A 17,350-nucleotide genomic window follows, 5' to 3' on the forward strand; every position below is an offset into this window, starting at 1 on the left:
AGATGGGGAGACCTTTCAGATTGTGGTGTCTAATGTTTTCTCCTGGGTTCCACTAATGCTGGAGAGGGGAACAGGGAGTTAGAAGGAAGAGGGAATGTTGGAAGACATTTCCCAAGCTGGAAGATGCTAGCACACCTTCCCCCAGTTCTATTAAGTTCCTGGAGCAGAAACAAACCAAGTGTTATACTGGAAAAATTTCGGCCCAAACTGTCTACTAGCAACAACAGCAACAACAACAACAAACCACACTCCACACAACTAAGGGCGGAGTGGGGTAATTTATACAATGTGTCCCTCCTATTCCGACATCCACTGCACTCTCCCCTGTCTCGCAGGACAGTGTCCCAACTGTCCTTAGCGCTCCTCATGCCGCCTACTGGAGAAAGCAAATATATTTCAGAATTAGAGGGCAGCAGAAGCTCCTATTTCCCCCCAACTCTATACTTGGAAAAACTCTAAGGCAGAGGGAGCAAAGTTCAGTTTTCACGCCAAAGAGTGTCTTTCTCTCTCTTGAAATTCTCTCCCGCACCCTCTTGTATCCGGTGTCGAAAACAACTGCCAGAGGTTCTTTTTCTTGGTCCGAAGAAAAACGACTGGCCAGACTAAAAAGGAGGGACTTCAGGGGGAAAGCAGGCTTCCAGCCCTGGGCTGTGGCCCAGAGGGGATGATGTCACCGCTTCTGCACCGAGGGGCCTGGGGGTGGGGCGGCCAAAGGGGAGCCCGCGCCGCGCCTGCAGCTGCCAAGGGAGCATTCCGAGCCCACGTCAGGGGAGGTGTCCGGATAAATAGGGTCCCGCAATGGCCGTGGCTGGCTGCGCTCCGAGCTGCGGAGTCCGGGACTGGAGCTGCCCGGGCGGGTTCGCGCTCCGAAGGCTGAGAACTGGCGCTGCTCGTGCCCTGTGTGCCAGACGGCCGAGATCCGCGCTCGGACCCGGCCGAGATCCCACTTTGCTACCGACTGGAGTTTGGGGGAAGAAACTCTCCTGCGCCCCAGAGGATTTCCTCCTCAGCGAAGGGACAGCTAAAGACGAAGGTGGCAGGAAGAGAAGGGCGCTTTCTGTCTGCCAGGGTCGCAGCGCGGGAGGGCAGTGCCATGTTCCTTTCCATCCTGGTGGCGCTGTGCCTGTGGCTGCACCTGGCGCTGGGCGTGCGCGGCGCGCCCTGCGAGGCGGTGCGCATCCCTATGTGCCGGCACATGCCCTGGAACATCACGCGGATGCCCAACCACCTGCACCACAGCACACAGGAGAACGCCATCCTGGCCATCGAGCAGTACGAGGAGCTGGTGGACGTGAACTGCAGCTCCGTGCTGCGCTTCTTCCTCTGTGCCATGTACGCGCCCATCTGCACCCTGGAGTTCCTGCACGACCCCATCAAGCCGTGCAAGTCGGTGTGCCAACGCGCGCGCGACGACTGCGAGCCCCTCATGAAGATGTACAACCACAGCTGGCCCGAAAGCCTGGCCTGCGATGAGCTGCCCGTCTATGACCGTGGTGTGTGCATCTCGCCTGAAGCCATCGTTACGGACCTCCCGGAGGGTGAGACCGGAGGAAGGATGGGGGGAGGCGAGGAGGCACCCGGGGCTGTGGCTGCCACTTGAGAACTAGGCGGCCACACTTAAGGCTGCTGGGGGCTTCTGAGGCTTGTAGGAGGTGGGAAGAAATGGGGGAAACATTTTCTTCAGAAAAAGTCTGGTTTCCCCCGTAGGAATTTTAGAAGCTAGCGAAGGGCGCTGTACTCCTTAAGGAAAAAAAAAATTTTGCTTACAAAGGGAGCCTTCGACGATGTTTGCATTTACAGTAGTAACAGAAATGATAATAGCAGTAAACAGGTGTTGCTAGGTGTCTGAGCAAGTGTTAAACACATTACACGTTATTCACTCATTTAATGCCCAAAATAGTCTCTCCAGGCAGGTGTCAATACTCGTTCCATTTAGTGCTACTTCTTAAAAAGTTTTTTTCTGAAAAAGCAGTAATGGTCATTGCTTCCCACCAGGAGTGAGATTTGTAATTGCAGTTTCCCTGGAAAATTGTGAGGTCTGTTTCATGGTCATTGACCCCGAGCCAACTACTGTGGCATTTTAGTTAACCCCATCCCTACTTCCACTTCCTTCTTTTTTCTTTGGTCATTTGACTGTTTTTCTAGGAAGAAGGAGAAGTTTAAATTCACTTCTTGAAATGAAACCTAGGAATATTTTTGCATTATTTTATCCAGGCTTTCTCTGACCCAGGTTACCCCACATTTAAAGACACTATGATATTGCTGTGCTGGAATCTCTGAACTTATTCCCAGAGCATTGCCCTAAACATGAAGGAGGAGTGGTTAAGTGAATGGGGTAAATGGAAACTCCTCTCTAGTTTAGAGTTTTAGGGGAAAAAACCACATATTTATTGTTTAAATTATATAAATAATAGAGGATTATGCTTGGTTTTGGTTATATACCTGTGAACTGTTTCTGCATTGCAAGATATGAGGTGGGGATTTGGAAATATTTTGGTTACTTTGATTAATATAAACTGTTAACTTGGAATATCGACATTTCAATAAGACTTTGGGAGAGAGTGATATGATTTATCCAGTTGGGTTATATATACCAGTGTATACCAGCGAGGTTAAATGGATATACATTCACATCAATTTGTGCTTGGATAGGCGAATATTCCCCCAGAGGATCTCTTTTCTAAGCCCTAGATATCATTATGAAAGGAGAAGTCAACAGTCACATGCCGTTTTTGCTATATAAATACATATATTTTTTTAGATGGATCCTCACTGTGTTACCCAGGCTGGAGTGCAATGGCACAATCTCAGCTCACTGCAACCTTCGCCTCCCGGGTTCAAGTGATTCTCCTACCTCAGCCTCCCGAGTAGCCAGGATTACAGGTGTCCACCACCATGCCTGGCAAATGTTTGTATTTTTAGTAGAGACAGGGTTTTGCCATATTGGCCAGACTGGTCTCAAACTCCTGACCTCAGGTGATCCGCCCATCTCAGCCTCCCAAAGTGCTGGGATTACAGGCGTGAGCCACCTCACCCGGCTCATTTTTACCATTAAGTACTATTCTTTTGTGATACTGTGTTAGTTTATATCTTCAGAGGGCTCCTTATACTAGCTGGGTGAATAGACCAAATCACCAACCATGCCCATGTGGCCCTGTTTGTGTTTCAGATGTTAAGTGGATAGACATCACACCAGACATGATGGTACAGGAAAGGCCTCTTGATGTTGACTGTAAACGCCTAAGCCCTGGTGAGTTCTTTCTTCTTGGATGTTCCCTCTACTTCTCCTCTCCAGAGTGATTTCTGTACTCTTTCCAACTTTCTGCCTCTTTTGCCTTTTTTAGATCGGTGCAAGTGTAAAAAGGTGAAGCCAACTTTGGCAACATATCTCAGCAAAAACTACAGCTATGGTAAGTCATCTGTTAAAGCCATTTACTTTTGAGACTCGGTTCATTACAAAGCTGGAATCTCAATACGGTTGCTGTCATTAAAGCTAGTCACAAAGTAAAGAAAACAAAAGGTTGACTGCTTTTCTAGTCGATTATGTGAATTCTATTAATATATGGCACAATAACAACTGCAAAATGTCTTGCTTTTCTGGATAAATCAAGTGCAAACAAAAGGAATGACCCAGGTGATAATAATTACATGCATCAGATTAAAAGTTTGACATCTTGATCCTCCTTGTCTTGGTAAGAAGTGCTGATCAGCCGGGATGGCACACCCCAACTGTTCTCTTCCTGAGGTTTTACTACTGCAGGAAGAATGGGAAAGTGATCCATGGATCTGATTATCTGTGAGTCGGAGAATTAAGGCCCATAGGCCCAGAGAATTAAGATCTGCCTGCATATCCTTTTACTTGTGAATAGCTACAAATATTTAACGTCTTAAAGAAATTGTGAAAAAAAATATTACTCACAAAATCCTATGGTTACGCTATTGAAATAGTTTAAATGCCCTCCTCTCTCTTACTTGAAAGAACCACTCAGCATTTTCTTCCAAGAATAAGTCAATCATGAAATTTGAAATGTTTTAAGTAATTTTAATTTCACTATTGTCATCTGAAAGTAATTTTAATTAACATATGTTCTTTTTCAATTCAAAAAGAAATGTAAAAGGCAGACATTTTAAAAGCGTCTGTTTGGGCTGGCTACCTTATATTTCATTGCATGTCTTAAATTATTTCTGCTGAAATAACATAAAGTGGTTTTAGGGAAAATGCTTATTTTGTTTGCTGACTTAGTTTTCATCTTGCAAATTGAAATTTTATATCAGTAAGAAACTTTAGGATATATATCAGACGTAAAAGTAGGAGGATCACAGAAACATAAAAATCTGAAAAAAATAAGCTCTTACAAAGCTATCAGATTTAAGGATGATATTTAGCCAATGTGGGTAATTCAGCAACAACAAAAAGTAGTTTATCTTTTCCTGTAGCTTTTTTTCTTAAAGCCTGCTCTATGTAGATACCATCCTAATCTGATTTACTTAGTCCCTCCTCTGCCAAGATCCGGCCTGAGATACTAATCTGTTGTTCTCTTGGGTGTTATGGCCTTGGAACGACCTTGATGAAGAAACCATTTTGTATTCAAGTCCTTTGGTGTCTTCATAAACTGGCTGCCTGAAATGGAATCCAAGACAGAGCCATATTAGGCTGATTACAACTCTATGGGAGGCAGTAATAACAAGAGACCACAGAAACCAGCATTTAAAACTTGGTCAGAGACAGTGACATTAACAGCCATCTGTAATAACAGTTCTATCTCTGCTCACCATGGGTCTACTTTGTCAGTCTGTGAAATTAAAAGTAGTCCTCAGAGACTCCCTCCACTTCAAAAATGTTATGACTAATAACTATCTCTGTAAAACAGAAGAAGCTGAAGCATCAGATGAGTGATGGAAGAAATGCAAACCTTAAGATGACTTCTGATGTGAAATATATGATCCTCACTTTGAATCACCACAGGGGAGAATACAAATACTGTGAATTTTTTACTGAGCTAAAGGCAGAGAAAGACTAAAACTTGCCTTTCCATTTGCTTTCCCATCTCACAGTATGCCCCAGAACATTTAAGACAATGTTGACAATATAGGACATCATCCATTTAGCATATGACTGTGTGGGCTTTTTGCCTGCACTCAGGCCGCTTGGACATAACCATAATTACAGGAGTGATTCTTTAAGAGAGGCTCAGAGGTTGGCATGAAGACACCATCCCTAGTTTTTCCCCAAAACCTTCAACAACACTTCTATCTATTTTTAAATTGCAGTTATTCATGCCAAAATAAAAGCTGTGCAGAGGAGTGGCTGTAATGAGGTCACAACGGTGGTGGATGTAAAAGAGATCTTCAAGTCCTCATCACCCATCCCTCGAACTCAAGTCCCGCTCATTACGAATTCTTCTTGCCAGTGTCCACACATCCTGCCCCATCAAGATGTTCTCATTATGTGTTACGAGTGGCGCTCAAGGTAGGCACAAAGAGGCAGAAGGAACTGTCTGCACACTGTTAGAAAAACCTCAATCTCAGTTAGCAGTCATGGTTTAAAAACATAACAAAAATATGCCAATGGCTTTTTAAAAAAAAAATTAAACAGATGCCTCTGTTTGAATAGCATATATTCTAACTGTCAATTAATTCTTCACAGGATGAAGGAAAAATCAAAATATGAGTATTTGAATAGAGTCTTTAAAAATCCATTTCAAAATTCATTAAGTGATTTCAAAATTTATAGGCAAGTCAATTATTTTAAGGAAGAACAATTCTTTTCAAATCATTCAAACAATTTTAGAGTCACAAATACTAAATTCTTAAGGCCACTTTAATAGCTTACAGATCAAGTAAGTAGGCATCTGAGACTATAGTTCCGCATGTTTCCATATAAACACTTTACAATATTTGATAGAGTATTGCACACACACACACGCACACTTTAAGATGACTTCTGAATCGAATATGTGATTCTCAATTCAAACATCACAAGGCAAAGTATAAACAAATATGTATATGCTTCACACACACTCATACACACAAATTCTAGCTGGGTATATTTGTCTTCCTGGCCTCTCTTTCCTTCTTCTTATTTATTTATTTATATTTTTGGATACTGGTACATTACTTATAATATAAAGTCAAACTCTTGAGCCCAGCCTCCATGTTGGGCCCTGTAAGTTGATTGCAGTATACTCCTCCAGCAAAATCACTCAGTTTTACGTAACAAGTCATCCCTCCCATTCTCTGCTGTTAATGCTCATCTGTTTCTTCTATATAGATATAAACTAAGACTATTCCTCCGAAAAGAAACCAAAAACATTTTTGAGAACTAACTTCACTTTTCTGTATTCTGTCAGTACTTGGGTGCCCTCCTTGCAACATGGATATCACCGTGTGTTCTTGGTTTTAAAGCCAGACTCTGCTTGTATCTTGTCTCCCTAAAGAAGCAATCAGTGACTCTGGACTCATCTCTACCAAGGCGTTTGCATCTGCTGCAGTGCTAGAGATGTGGTTGGGGATACCAGGTTGCTAGTCATTACATTCTATCTGGAGAGGGGAATGGATTATAATCCATTCCAGTAAAAATATTTTTGGATAATTGGGATGTATGTCCTCACAAATGATTCTAATAAATTGGTAAGGGTATGTAAAGACGATTGTGAAAATAAGAGAGGAAATCTGCTTTATGAGACCTGCAAAACTGGTGTAAAGTTACACTTGTTAAAACCATGTGATGCAATAGTAGATGTAAAGATAAATAAAACGGAGGAAAAACTCTTGAAGCAGGTTTTGATGCACTTTATATTGTACTATACAATAACTTTCAAATGGATTAAATAGACAAATATTGTAAGAACTTAAAAAACAGGATAAAATTAGGTGACTAAATATATCTGAAAAGCAAAGTAATTTGTAAACATAAAAGTAATGTAAGAAATTACAAGGAAAAATATCAATACACATATTTGACCACATAATATTATACACATAAAAATCACAAATAATGATAGAAAAGCAAATAAAAATTGATAAACATAATTGAAAAAGATATGAAAAGATAGTAGTCTTATTAAAGAGTTCATAAAATTAATATTTAAACATTGAGACCACGATGTGGAAATATATGTACATAAATTTATATAGAGAAGTTCAAATAGTAACACAAATATAATACAAATAGTAAGTAAACATTTAAAAAATTATCTCCTTGATTCTAAATCCAAATAAAAACAAGATTCCATTTTCACCTAATGCTTAATGTTAATGAATTGGATGAAAGTGCAACCATTTTGAAAACAACTTGGCACTATGCATTGAAAATCTTTTTAAAAAATACATACCCTTTGACTCAGTTATTCTATTTTAAAAATCTGTCCTAAGAAAATAATAAGCCAGTGCACACTACTGTATACAGGGTTATTCAATGCAATACTGGTAATCATAGCTAAGCAAAAGGGAATTCAGCAATAAAGAAATGGCTGGATATATTATGGATATCCATATTCATAACATTATATTATTAACATTAGATTTTTAAATTATTCTAATTACATCAGAAAATTTAGATCATAAAATGACAAAAGGAAATTTGCAGATCATCTAAATACACAATGTGGTCTAGTAAGTGTAATAAATATTGTTACAAGGAGGAATGAAAGGAAACACCAATAAAATTAAATGGTGGATATGTGGATTATGGGGCAAAAGGTTATTGAATAATTTTTTTACAATTTCTGTAATTTTAGCTTTTTACTTTTGCAATAAAAATCTGCTTACTAAGATAATTTGTTTTCAGGATGATGCTTCTTGAAAATTGCTTAGTTGAAAAGTGGAGAGATCAGCTTAGTAAAAGATCCATAGTAAGTATCATGAACAACACTGTGAAGATGGATGTAAGTGCGTATAAAATATTTCTTTAGAATTGGGGAATTCTTCCCATTGTCTCATCTTCAAGCTCTCATAAGAGCCAGCAATAGCGACAGTGTTTGTCTTTTGAATAGGCCGTTAAGAGTGTAGCTATTCTCACTCAGAATTTTTACCAGGAATCTGTCATTCAACTTCAAAGGTTGTGAAGTTGTGTTTGATACTAATGTACTGGTTATTTCCAAGTTAAATGAGCCTTTTGTTTCTTTATTACATGTAGTTGTTTTATTGAACCATGAGATCCTTGAGCAGACTTAATATCCATTGAGACTAAATCTGACATATATTTGGAAGGGTGGAAATATCTGATAATAAAACTTACCCTATCACTATACATAGCAGAATCTTTTCCTATATTTATAATAACTTAAGACTTTTGTCAAAAATCATACACAAAAAGTAATTGTTTTACAGTCAAATCTAGGATTTTTGTGGTAACATCATAGAAATATTGGTAATTCAATTAGAGGAGTTAAATAATTTTTTGCCCAGAAATGTGAAATTACAACCCAATCTAAAGACATCAGGTAATTGGTTTGAAATTTTTAAAGCTTCCCTTCTCTGCAAAATATGTCCATATTCATTAAGAAGAATTTGTGTTTACAGGTTCACAAAACATATTGCTACTGCCTGTGCTCTCTTAGTTTGCACCAATGAAAAGTCCCAGGCAAGAGGAAAGTATATATTAACAATTGATTTATGGAGAATGTAGTTAGAATACAGCCTCCCCTAGTCAGTGTACTTCTGAATAAGAGAACCAAACACTATTGTGTTAAATCAGAGCCAAAAACTCATGAGCTGCTCAGAAGCATGCTTAGTTCTATTAGACAGGAAATTCTAGCAGGATTGGTTATCTGGTTTCCCGGACTACAGTAGATTAGAAGCATCAATACAGAAGGCAAGCAGACCGTGAGAACCTGAGCTTGCTGAGAAGAAAGCTTTCAATAATCAGAGCTGTGGGACCATTCACTTTTGCAGCATATTTTCCAATAAACTTCAGTAGGAGTTTGAAAATATCACCACATGATAGCAACATACCATAATGAGTTTATTAGTTTAGAATAGATTAGAATTGTGTTGTAGCACAGCGGGGACAATGTTTTTCTTTTCATTGCATTCCTACTGCATAGAATAATACCCAACTGATGACTGTGGTCAAACTTCTGGCTGAATGAAGTAGACTCTAACCAAGCAGGGACATCTGTGTTAATATAAAGCAATGTCAATTCAACTGAACTCACTTTTTTATTGTTCCTTACTTGAGTTATTTAAAGAATAAACTTTTTGCTATCAGAGAGACTTGATTTTTCAGAATGACTCATTTCCCAATGGTTCTGGATAGCTAGCATGTTAGAGGATGACTAGGTGTAGAAGGGGCCTCTGTCTTCCTTTGGATGTGGGAGAATTAAGTGAACAAACCCCTGACTTCCCAGTGACGTGGGGTAAACTAATGCTAGTAGCCATGAAATAAGAGCCTTTTTAGAAGGCTTTGCACTATAGGAATGTTGCATTATGGGGCTAGTGGTCAAAAGTGCATGGGTGAGGGCCTCTGGCTCTGGAGTCAGGGTGGGTGAATTTGAATCCTGGCTCTGACATTTACTAGCTCTGTGGCCTGCAAATAACCTCTTTGTGCTTGTTTCCTGCCCCTGTCAATGGTGCTTATTTGGAAGGACTGTTGTTTCAATGAAATGAATGCATGTGAAAACTTCATCACACACTGAGCACTTTCTGAGTCACCTGGTACCTGATAAGGGCTTGACATAGGGTAGCTATTACAGTTGTTACCGTCATTAGTATATTACAGTGAAAAACTTGCCTTAATTTTCATATTAGCTGAGCACCATAAAGGGGTGAGATAATTTGATAGTCATGTTTACAAATTGCCTTTCAGCAGTGGGAAGAGAGGCTGCGGGAACAGCGGAGAACAATTCAGGACAAGAAGAAAACAGCTGGGCGCACCAGTCGTAGTAATCCCCCCAAACCAAAGGGAAAGCCTCCTGCTCCCAAACCAGCCAGCCCCAAGAAGAACATTAAAACTAGGAGTGCCCAGAAGAAAACAAACCCGAAAAAAGTGTGAGCTAACTAGTTTCCAAAACGGAGACTTCCAACTTCCTTACAGGATGAGGCTGGGCATTGCCTGGGACAACCTATGCAAGGCCATGTGCCCCTTGCCCTAACAACTCACTGCAGTGCTCTTCATAGACACATCTTGCAGCATTTTTCTTAATGCTATGCTTCAGTTTTTCTTTGTAAGCCATCACAAGCCATAGTGGTAGGTTTGCCCTTTGGTACAGAAGGTGAGTTAAAGCTGGTGGAAAAGGCTTATTGCATTGCATTCAGAGTAACCTGTGTGCATACTCTAGGAGAGCAGGGAAAATAATGCTTGTTACAATGTGACCTAATATGTGCATTGTAAAATAAATGCCATATTTCAAACAAAACACGTAATTTTTTACAGTATGTTTTATTACCATTTGATATCTGTTGTTACAATGTTAGTGATGTTTTAAAATGAGATTGAAAATCTAATGCTTCTAAGAAGGAACAGTAGTGGAATGAATGTCTAAAAGATCTTTATGTGCTTATGGTCTGTAGAAGGATTTTTGTGATGAAAGGGGATTTTTTGAAAAATCTAGAGAAGTAGCATATGGAAAATTATAATGTGTCTTTTTTACAATGACTTTTCAGCTCTGTTTTTAGCTAGAAACTCTAAAAACAAAAATAATAATAAAGAAAAATAAATAAAAAAGAGAGGCAGACAATGTCTGGATTCCTGTTTTTTGGTTACCTGATTTCATGATCATGATGCTTCTTGTCAACACCCTCTTAAGCAGCACCAGAAACAGTGAGTTTGTCTGTACCACTGGGAGTTAGGTACTAATTAGTTGGCTAATGCTCAAGTATTTTATACCCACAACAAGAGAGGTATGTCACTCATCTCACTTCCCAGGACATCCACCCTGAGAGTAATTTGACAAGTATAAAAAAGGCCTTCATGTGAGTGCCAAAAATTTATTTTCTTCACTTAAATAATTTTTTTTTGCCTAAATACATGTGAGAGGAGTTAAATATAAATATACACAGAGGAAAGTTGAGGTTCCATCTCTGAAATGACAATTACTTGACAGTTGGGATACTTTAATCAGAAAAGAAGAACTTATCTTGCAGTATTTTATCAACAAATTTCATAATTGTGGACAATTGGAGGCATTTATTTAAAAAAACAATTTTATTGGCCTTTTGCTAACACAGTAAGCATGTATTCTCTATAAGGCATTCAATAAATGCACAACGCCCAAAGGAAATAAAATCCTACCTAATCCTGCTCTCCACTACACAGAGGTAATCACCATTAGTATTTTGGCATATTATTCTCCAGGTGTTTCTTATGCACTTATACAACGATTTGAATAAATAAAACTAGGAGCCTGCTATACGTGTGTTTCATAACCTGCCTCCTTTGCTTGGCTCTTTATTGAGATAAGTTTTCATGTCAAGAAAGCAGATACCACCTCATTTCTAACAGCTGTGTTATATTCCATAGTATGCATTACTCAACAAACTGTTGTGCTATTGGATACTTAGGTGGTTTCTTCACTGACCATACTGAATAAACATCTCAATAGTCAAATGTCTGTGTATATCCTTCATTAGTAACTTGGGATACGTTTGTTTAAATAGTATTTTCGGGCCTAGGAGTATGCTCAGCAAGGAAAGTTCTTGATCTTGTCAATTATGCCCCAGAATGCTTGGAACATCGGTGGATGGAAATGCTCATTAAGTGTATGGTGTATGGAAACCCTCACTAAGATTGTTTCTCCTTCTCCATGTTTACCATAAATTTAAAGTTGTAACTGGTGGCCACCTTGGACAAACCTTCTCCCTTCATCTGTGAACCATCAGCTGACAACATTCTCATCACTTCCTATACTCCTGGCCACTGAGAAATAGTGATTTGAGCCCCTCAAAGTATATAGATAAATGGATGGATGGATAGATGATTGATAGATAGATGGATAGAAAGATGGATGGATGGATGGATGGATGGATGGATGGATAGATAGATAGATAGATAGATAGATAGATAGATAGATAGATTTCTTAACTGCCAGAAAAGCCTATGCAACCTCCTCTATTTTTTAACAATCTAACTTAATAATATAACTGGTTAACTATAGGAACTGAAGAATTACAGTATAGCAGAGCTGCTAATAGATGCTCTCTGTCTAGCCTCCTTTTAAGATACATGAGAACTTACATAAATAGCCTTAGTTCTTACTTTTCAGCTGTAAACCAATGCAGTCTGATCACACTTTTGGTTTCTCTCCTTGGATACCTATAAGATTGTGTATTGCATTCTTACAACAAAACCCTGGATACCTATAAGATTGTCTATCGCATTCTTTTTTTTTAATATTTATTTATTTTTTATTATTATTATACTTTAAGTTCTAGGGTACATGTGCATAATGTGCAGGTTTGTTACATACGTATACTTGTGCCATGTTGCTGTGCTGCACCCATCAACTCGTCAGCACCCATCAACTCGTCATTTACATCAGGTATAACTCCCAGTGCAATCCCTCCCCGCTCCCCCCTCCCCATGATAGGCCCCGGTGTGTGATGTTCCCCTTCCCCAGTCCAAGTGATCTCATTGTTCAGTTCCCACCTATGAGTGAGAACATGCGGTGTTTGGTTTTCTGTTCTTGTGATAGTTTGCTAAGAATGATGGTTTCCAGCTGCATCCATGTCCCTACAAAGGACATGAACTCATCCTTTTTTATGGCTGCATAGTATTCCATGGTGTATATGTGCCACATTTTCTTAGTCCAGTCTGTCACTGATGGACATTTGGGTTGATTCCAAGTCTTTGCTATTGTGAATAGTGCCACAATAAACATACATGTGCATGTGTCTTTATAGCAGCATGATTTATAATCCTTTGGGTATATACCCAGTAATGGGATGGCTGGGTCATATGGTACTTCTAGTTCTAGATCCTTGAGGAATCACCATACTGTTTTCCATAATGGTTGAACTAGTTTACAATCCCACCAGCAGTGTAAAAGTGTTCCTATTTCTCCACATCCTCTCCAGCACCTGTTGTTTCCTGACTTTTTAATGATCTCCATTCTAACTGGTGTGAGATGGTATCTCATTGTGGTTTTGATTTGCATTTCTCTGATGGTCAGTGATGATGAGCATTTTTTCATGTGTCTGTTGGCTCTATGAATGTCTTCTTTTGAGAAATGTCTGTTCATATCCTTTGCCCACTTTTTGATGGGGTTGTTTGTTTTTTTCTTGTAAATTTCTTTGAGTTCTTTGTAGGTTCTGGATATTAGCCCTTTGTCAGATGAGTAGATTGCAAAAATTTTCTCCCATTCTGTAGGTTGCCTGTTCACTCTGGTGGTAGTTTCTTTTGCTGTGCAGAAGCTCTTTAGTTTAATGAGATCCCATTTGTCAATTTTGGTTTTTGCTGCCATTGCTTTTGGTGTTTTAGACATGAAGTCTTTGCCCATGCCTATGTCCTGAATGGTACTACCTAGGTTTTCCTCTAGGATTTTTATGGTATTAGGTCTAACATTTAAGTCTCTAATCCATCTTGAATTAATTTTCGTATAAGGAGTAAGGAAAGGATCCAGTTTCAGCTTTCTACTTATGGCTAGCCAATTTTCCCAGCACCATTTATTAAATAGAGAATCCTTTCCCCATTTCTTGTTTCTCTCAGGTTTGTCAAAGATCAGATGGCTGTAGATGTGTGGTATTATTTCTGAGGACTCTGTTCTGTTCCATTGGTCTATATCTCTGTTTTGGTACCAGTACCATGCTGTTTTGGTTACTGTAGCCTTGTAGTATAGTTTGAAATCAGGTAGCATGATGCCTCCACCTTTGTTCTTTTGACTTAGGATTGTCTTGGAGATGCGGGCTCTTTTTTGGTTCCATATGAACTTTAAAGCAGTTTTTTCCAATTCTGTGAAGAAACTCATTGGTAGCTTGATGTGGATGGCATTGAATCTATAAATAACCTTGGGCAGTATGGCCATTTTCATGATATTGATTCTTCCTATCCATGAGCATGGTATGTTCTTCCATTTGTTTGTGTCCTCTTTTATTTCACTGAGCAGTGGTTTGTAGTTCTCCTTGAAGAGGTCCTTTACATCCCTTGTAAGTTGGATTCCTAGGTATTTTATTCTCTTTGAAGCAATTGTGAATGGAAGTTCATTCATGATTTGGCTCTCTGTTTGTCTGTTACTGGTGTATAAGAATGCTTGTGATTTTTGCACATTAATTTTGTATCCTGAGACTTTGCTGAAGTTGCTTATCAGCTTAAGGAGATTTTGGGCTGAGACAATGGGATTTTCTAAATATACAATCATGTCATCTGCAAAGAGGGACAATTTGACTTCTTCTTTTCCTAACTGAATACCCTTGATTTCTTTCTCTTGCCTGATTGCCATAGCCAGAACTTCCAACACTATGTTGAATAGGAGTGGTGAGAGAGGGCATCCCTGTCTTGTGCCAGTTTTCAAAGGGAATTTTTCCAGTTTTTGCCCATTCAGTATGATATTGACTGTGGGTTTGTCATAAATAGCTCTTATTATTTTGAGGTATGTTCCATCAATACCGAATTTATTGAGCGTTTTTAGCATGAAGGGCTGTTGAATTTTGTCAAAAGCCTTTTCTGCATCAATTGAGATGATCATGTGGTTCTTGTCTTTGGTTCTGTTTATATGCTGGATTATGTTTATTGATTTGCGAATGTTGAACCAGCCTTGCATCCCAGGGATGAAGCCCACTTGATCATGGTGGATAAGCTTTTTGATGTGCTGCTGAATCCGGTTTGCCAGTATTTTATTGAGGATTTTTGCATCGATGTTCATCAGGGATATTGGTCTAAAATTCTCTTTTTTTGTTGTGTCTCTGCCAGGCTTTGGTATCAGGATGATGTTGGCCTCATAAAATGAGGTAGGGAGGATTCCCTCTTTTTCTATTGATTGGAATAGTTTCAGAAGGAATGGTACCAGCTCCTCCTTGTACCTCTGGTAGATTTCAGCTGTGAATCCATCAGGTCCTGGACTTTTTTTGGTTGGTAGGCTCTTAATTATTGCCTCAATTTCAGAGCCTGCTATTGGTCTATTCAGGGATTCAACTTCTTCCTGGTTTAGTCTTGGAAGAGTATAAGTGTCCAGGAAATTATCCATTTCTTCTAGATTTTCTAGTTTATTTGCGTAGAGGTGTTTATAGTATTCTCTGATGGTAGTTTGTATTTCTGTGGAGTCGGTGGTGATATCCCCTTTATCATTTTTTATTGTGTCTATTTGATTCTTCTCTCTTTTCTTCTTTATTAGTCTTGCTAGCAGTCTGTCAATTTTGTTGATCTTTTCAAAAAACCAACTCCTGGATTCATTGATTTTTTGGAGGGTTTTTTGTGTCTCTAGCTCCTTCAGTTCTGCTCTGATCTTAGTTATTTCTTGCCTTCTGCTAGCTTTTGAATGCGTTTGCTCTTGCTTCTCTAGTTCTTTTAATTGTGATGTTAGAGTGTCAATTTTAGATCTTTCCTGCTTTCTCTTGTGGGCATTTAGTGCTATAAATTTCCCTCTACACACTGCTTTAAATGTGTCCCAGAGATTCTGGTATGTTGTATCTTTGTTCTCATTGGTTTCAAAGAACATCTTTATTTCTGCCTTCATTTCGTTATGTACCCAGTAGTCATTCAGGAGCAGGTTGTTCAGTGTCCATGTAGTTGAGCAGTTTTGATTGAGTTTCTTAGTCCTGAGTTCTAGTTTGATTGCACTGTGGTCTGAGAGACAGTTTGTTATAATTTCTGTTCTTGTACATTTGCTGAGGAGTGCTTTACTTCCAATTATGTGGTCAATTTTGGAATAAGTGTGATGTGGTGCTGAGAAGAATGTATATTCTGTTGATTTGGGGTGGAGAGTTCTATAGATGTCTATTAGGTCTGCTTGCTGCAGAGATGAGTTCAATTCCTGGATATCCTTGTTAACTTTCTGTCTCGTTGATCTGTCTAATGTTGACAGTGGAGTGTTGAAGTCTCCCATTATTATTGTATGGGAGTCTAAGTCTCTTTGTAAGTCTCTAAGGACTTGCTTTATGAATCTGGGTGCTCCTGTATTGGGTGCATATATATTTAGGATAGTTAGCTCTTCCTGTTGAATTGATCCTTTTACCATTATGTAATGGCCTTCTTTGTCTCTTTTGATCTTTGATGGTTTAAAGTCTGTTTTATCAGAGACTAGTATTGCAACCCCTGCTTTTTTTTGTTCTCCATTTGCTTGGTAAATCTTCCTCCATCCCTTTATTTTGAGCCTATGTATGTCTCTGCATGTGAGATGGGTCTCCTGAATACAGCAGACTGATGGGTCTTGACTCTTTATCCAGTTTGCCAGTCTGTGTCTTTTAATTGGAGCATTTAGTCCATTTACATTTAAGGTTAATATTGTTATTTGTGAAGTTGATCCTGCCACTATGATATTAACTGGGTATTTTGCTCATTAGTTGATGCAGTTTCTTCCTAGCCTAAATGGTCTTTACATTTTGGCATGGTTTTGCAATGGCTGGTACCAGTTGTTCCTTTCCATGTTTAGTGCTTCCTTCAGGGTCTCTTGTAAGGCAGGCCTAGTGGTGACAAAATCTCTAAGCATTTGCTTATCTGTAAAGGATTTTACTTCTCCTTCACTTATGAAACTTAGTTTGGCTGGATATGAAATTCTGGGTTGAAAATTCTTTTCTTTAAGAATGTTGAATATTGGCCCCCACTCTCTTCTGGCTTGGAGAGTTTCTGCCGAGAGATCTGCTGTTAGTCTGATGGGCTTCCCTTTGTGGGTAACCCGACCTTTCTCTCTGGCTGCCTTTAAGATTTTTTCCTTCATTTCAACTTTGGTGAATCTGGCAATTATGTGTCTTGGAGTTGCTCTTCTCGAGGAGTATCTTTGTGGCGTTCTCTGTATTTCCTGGATTTGAATGTTGGCCTGCCCTACTAGGTTGGGGAAGTTCTCCTGGATGATATCCTGAAGAGTGTTTTCCAACTTGGTTCCATTTTCCCCCTCACTTTCAGGCACCCCAATTAGACGTAGATTTGGTCTTTTTACATAATCCCATACTTCTTGCAGGCTTTGTTCATTTCTTTTTCTTCTTTTTTCTTTTGGTTTCTCTTCTAACTTCATTTCGTTCATTTGATCCTCAATCACTGATACTCTTTCTTCCAGTTGATCGAGTCAGTTACTGAAGCTTGTGCATTTGTCACGTATTTCTCGGGTCATGGTTTTCATCTCTTTCATTTCGTTTATATCCTTCTCTGCATTAATTACTCTAGCCATCAATTCTTCCACTTTTTTTTCAAGATTTTTAGTTTCTTTGCGCTGGGCACGTAATTCCTCCTTGAGCTCTGAGAAGTTTGATGGACTGAAGCCTT

General features: G+C 39.1%; 1 protein-coding gene across 1 annotated transcript; it reads left to right on the forward strand.

Moving 5' to 3' along the window:
* The first annotated feature begins 810 nt into the window (after positions 1–810).
* Positions 811–11,548, forward strand: SFRP4 (secreted frizzled related protein 4). Its single transcript, XM_005549762.4, has 6 exons — positions 811–1,538; positions 3,170–3,250; positions 3,345–3,410; positions 5,272–5,470; positions 7,790–7,853; positions 9,809–11,548. Exons 1-6 carry the CDS (start codon positions 1,094–1,096, stop codon positions 9,992–9,994), a joined length of 1,041 nt encoding a protein of 346 aa, XP_005549819.1. The 5' UTR covers positions 811–1,093; the 3' UTR covers positions 9,995–11,548.
* The last annotated feature ends 5,802 nt before the right edge of the window (positions 11,549–17,350 follow it).

This window comes from Macaca fascicularis, chromosome 3 (genome assembly GCF_037993035.2).
Source record: "Macaca fascicularis isolate 582-1 chromosome 3, T2T-MFA8v1.1".
Taxonomy (NCBI): Eukaryota; Metazoa; Chordata; class Mammalia; order Primates; family Cercopithecidae; genus Macaca; species Macaca fascicularis.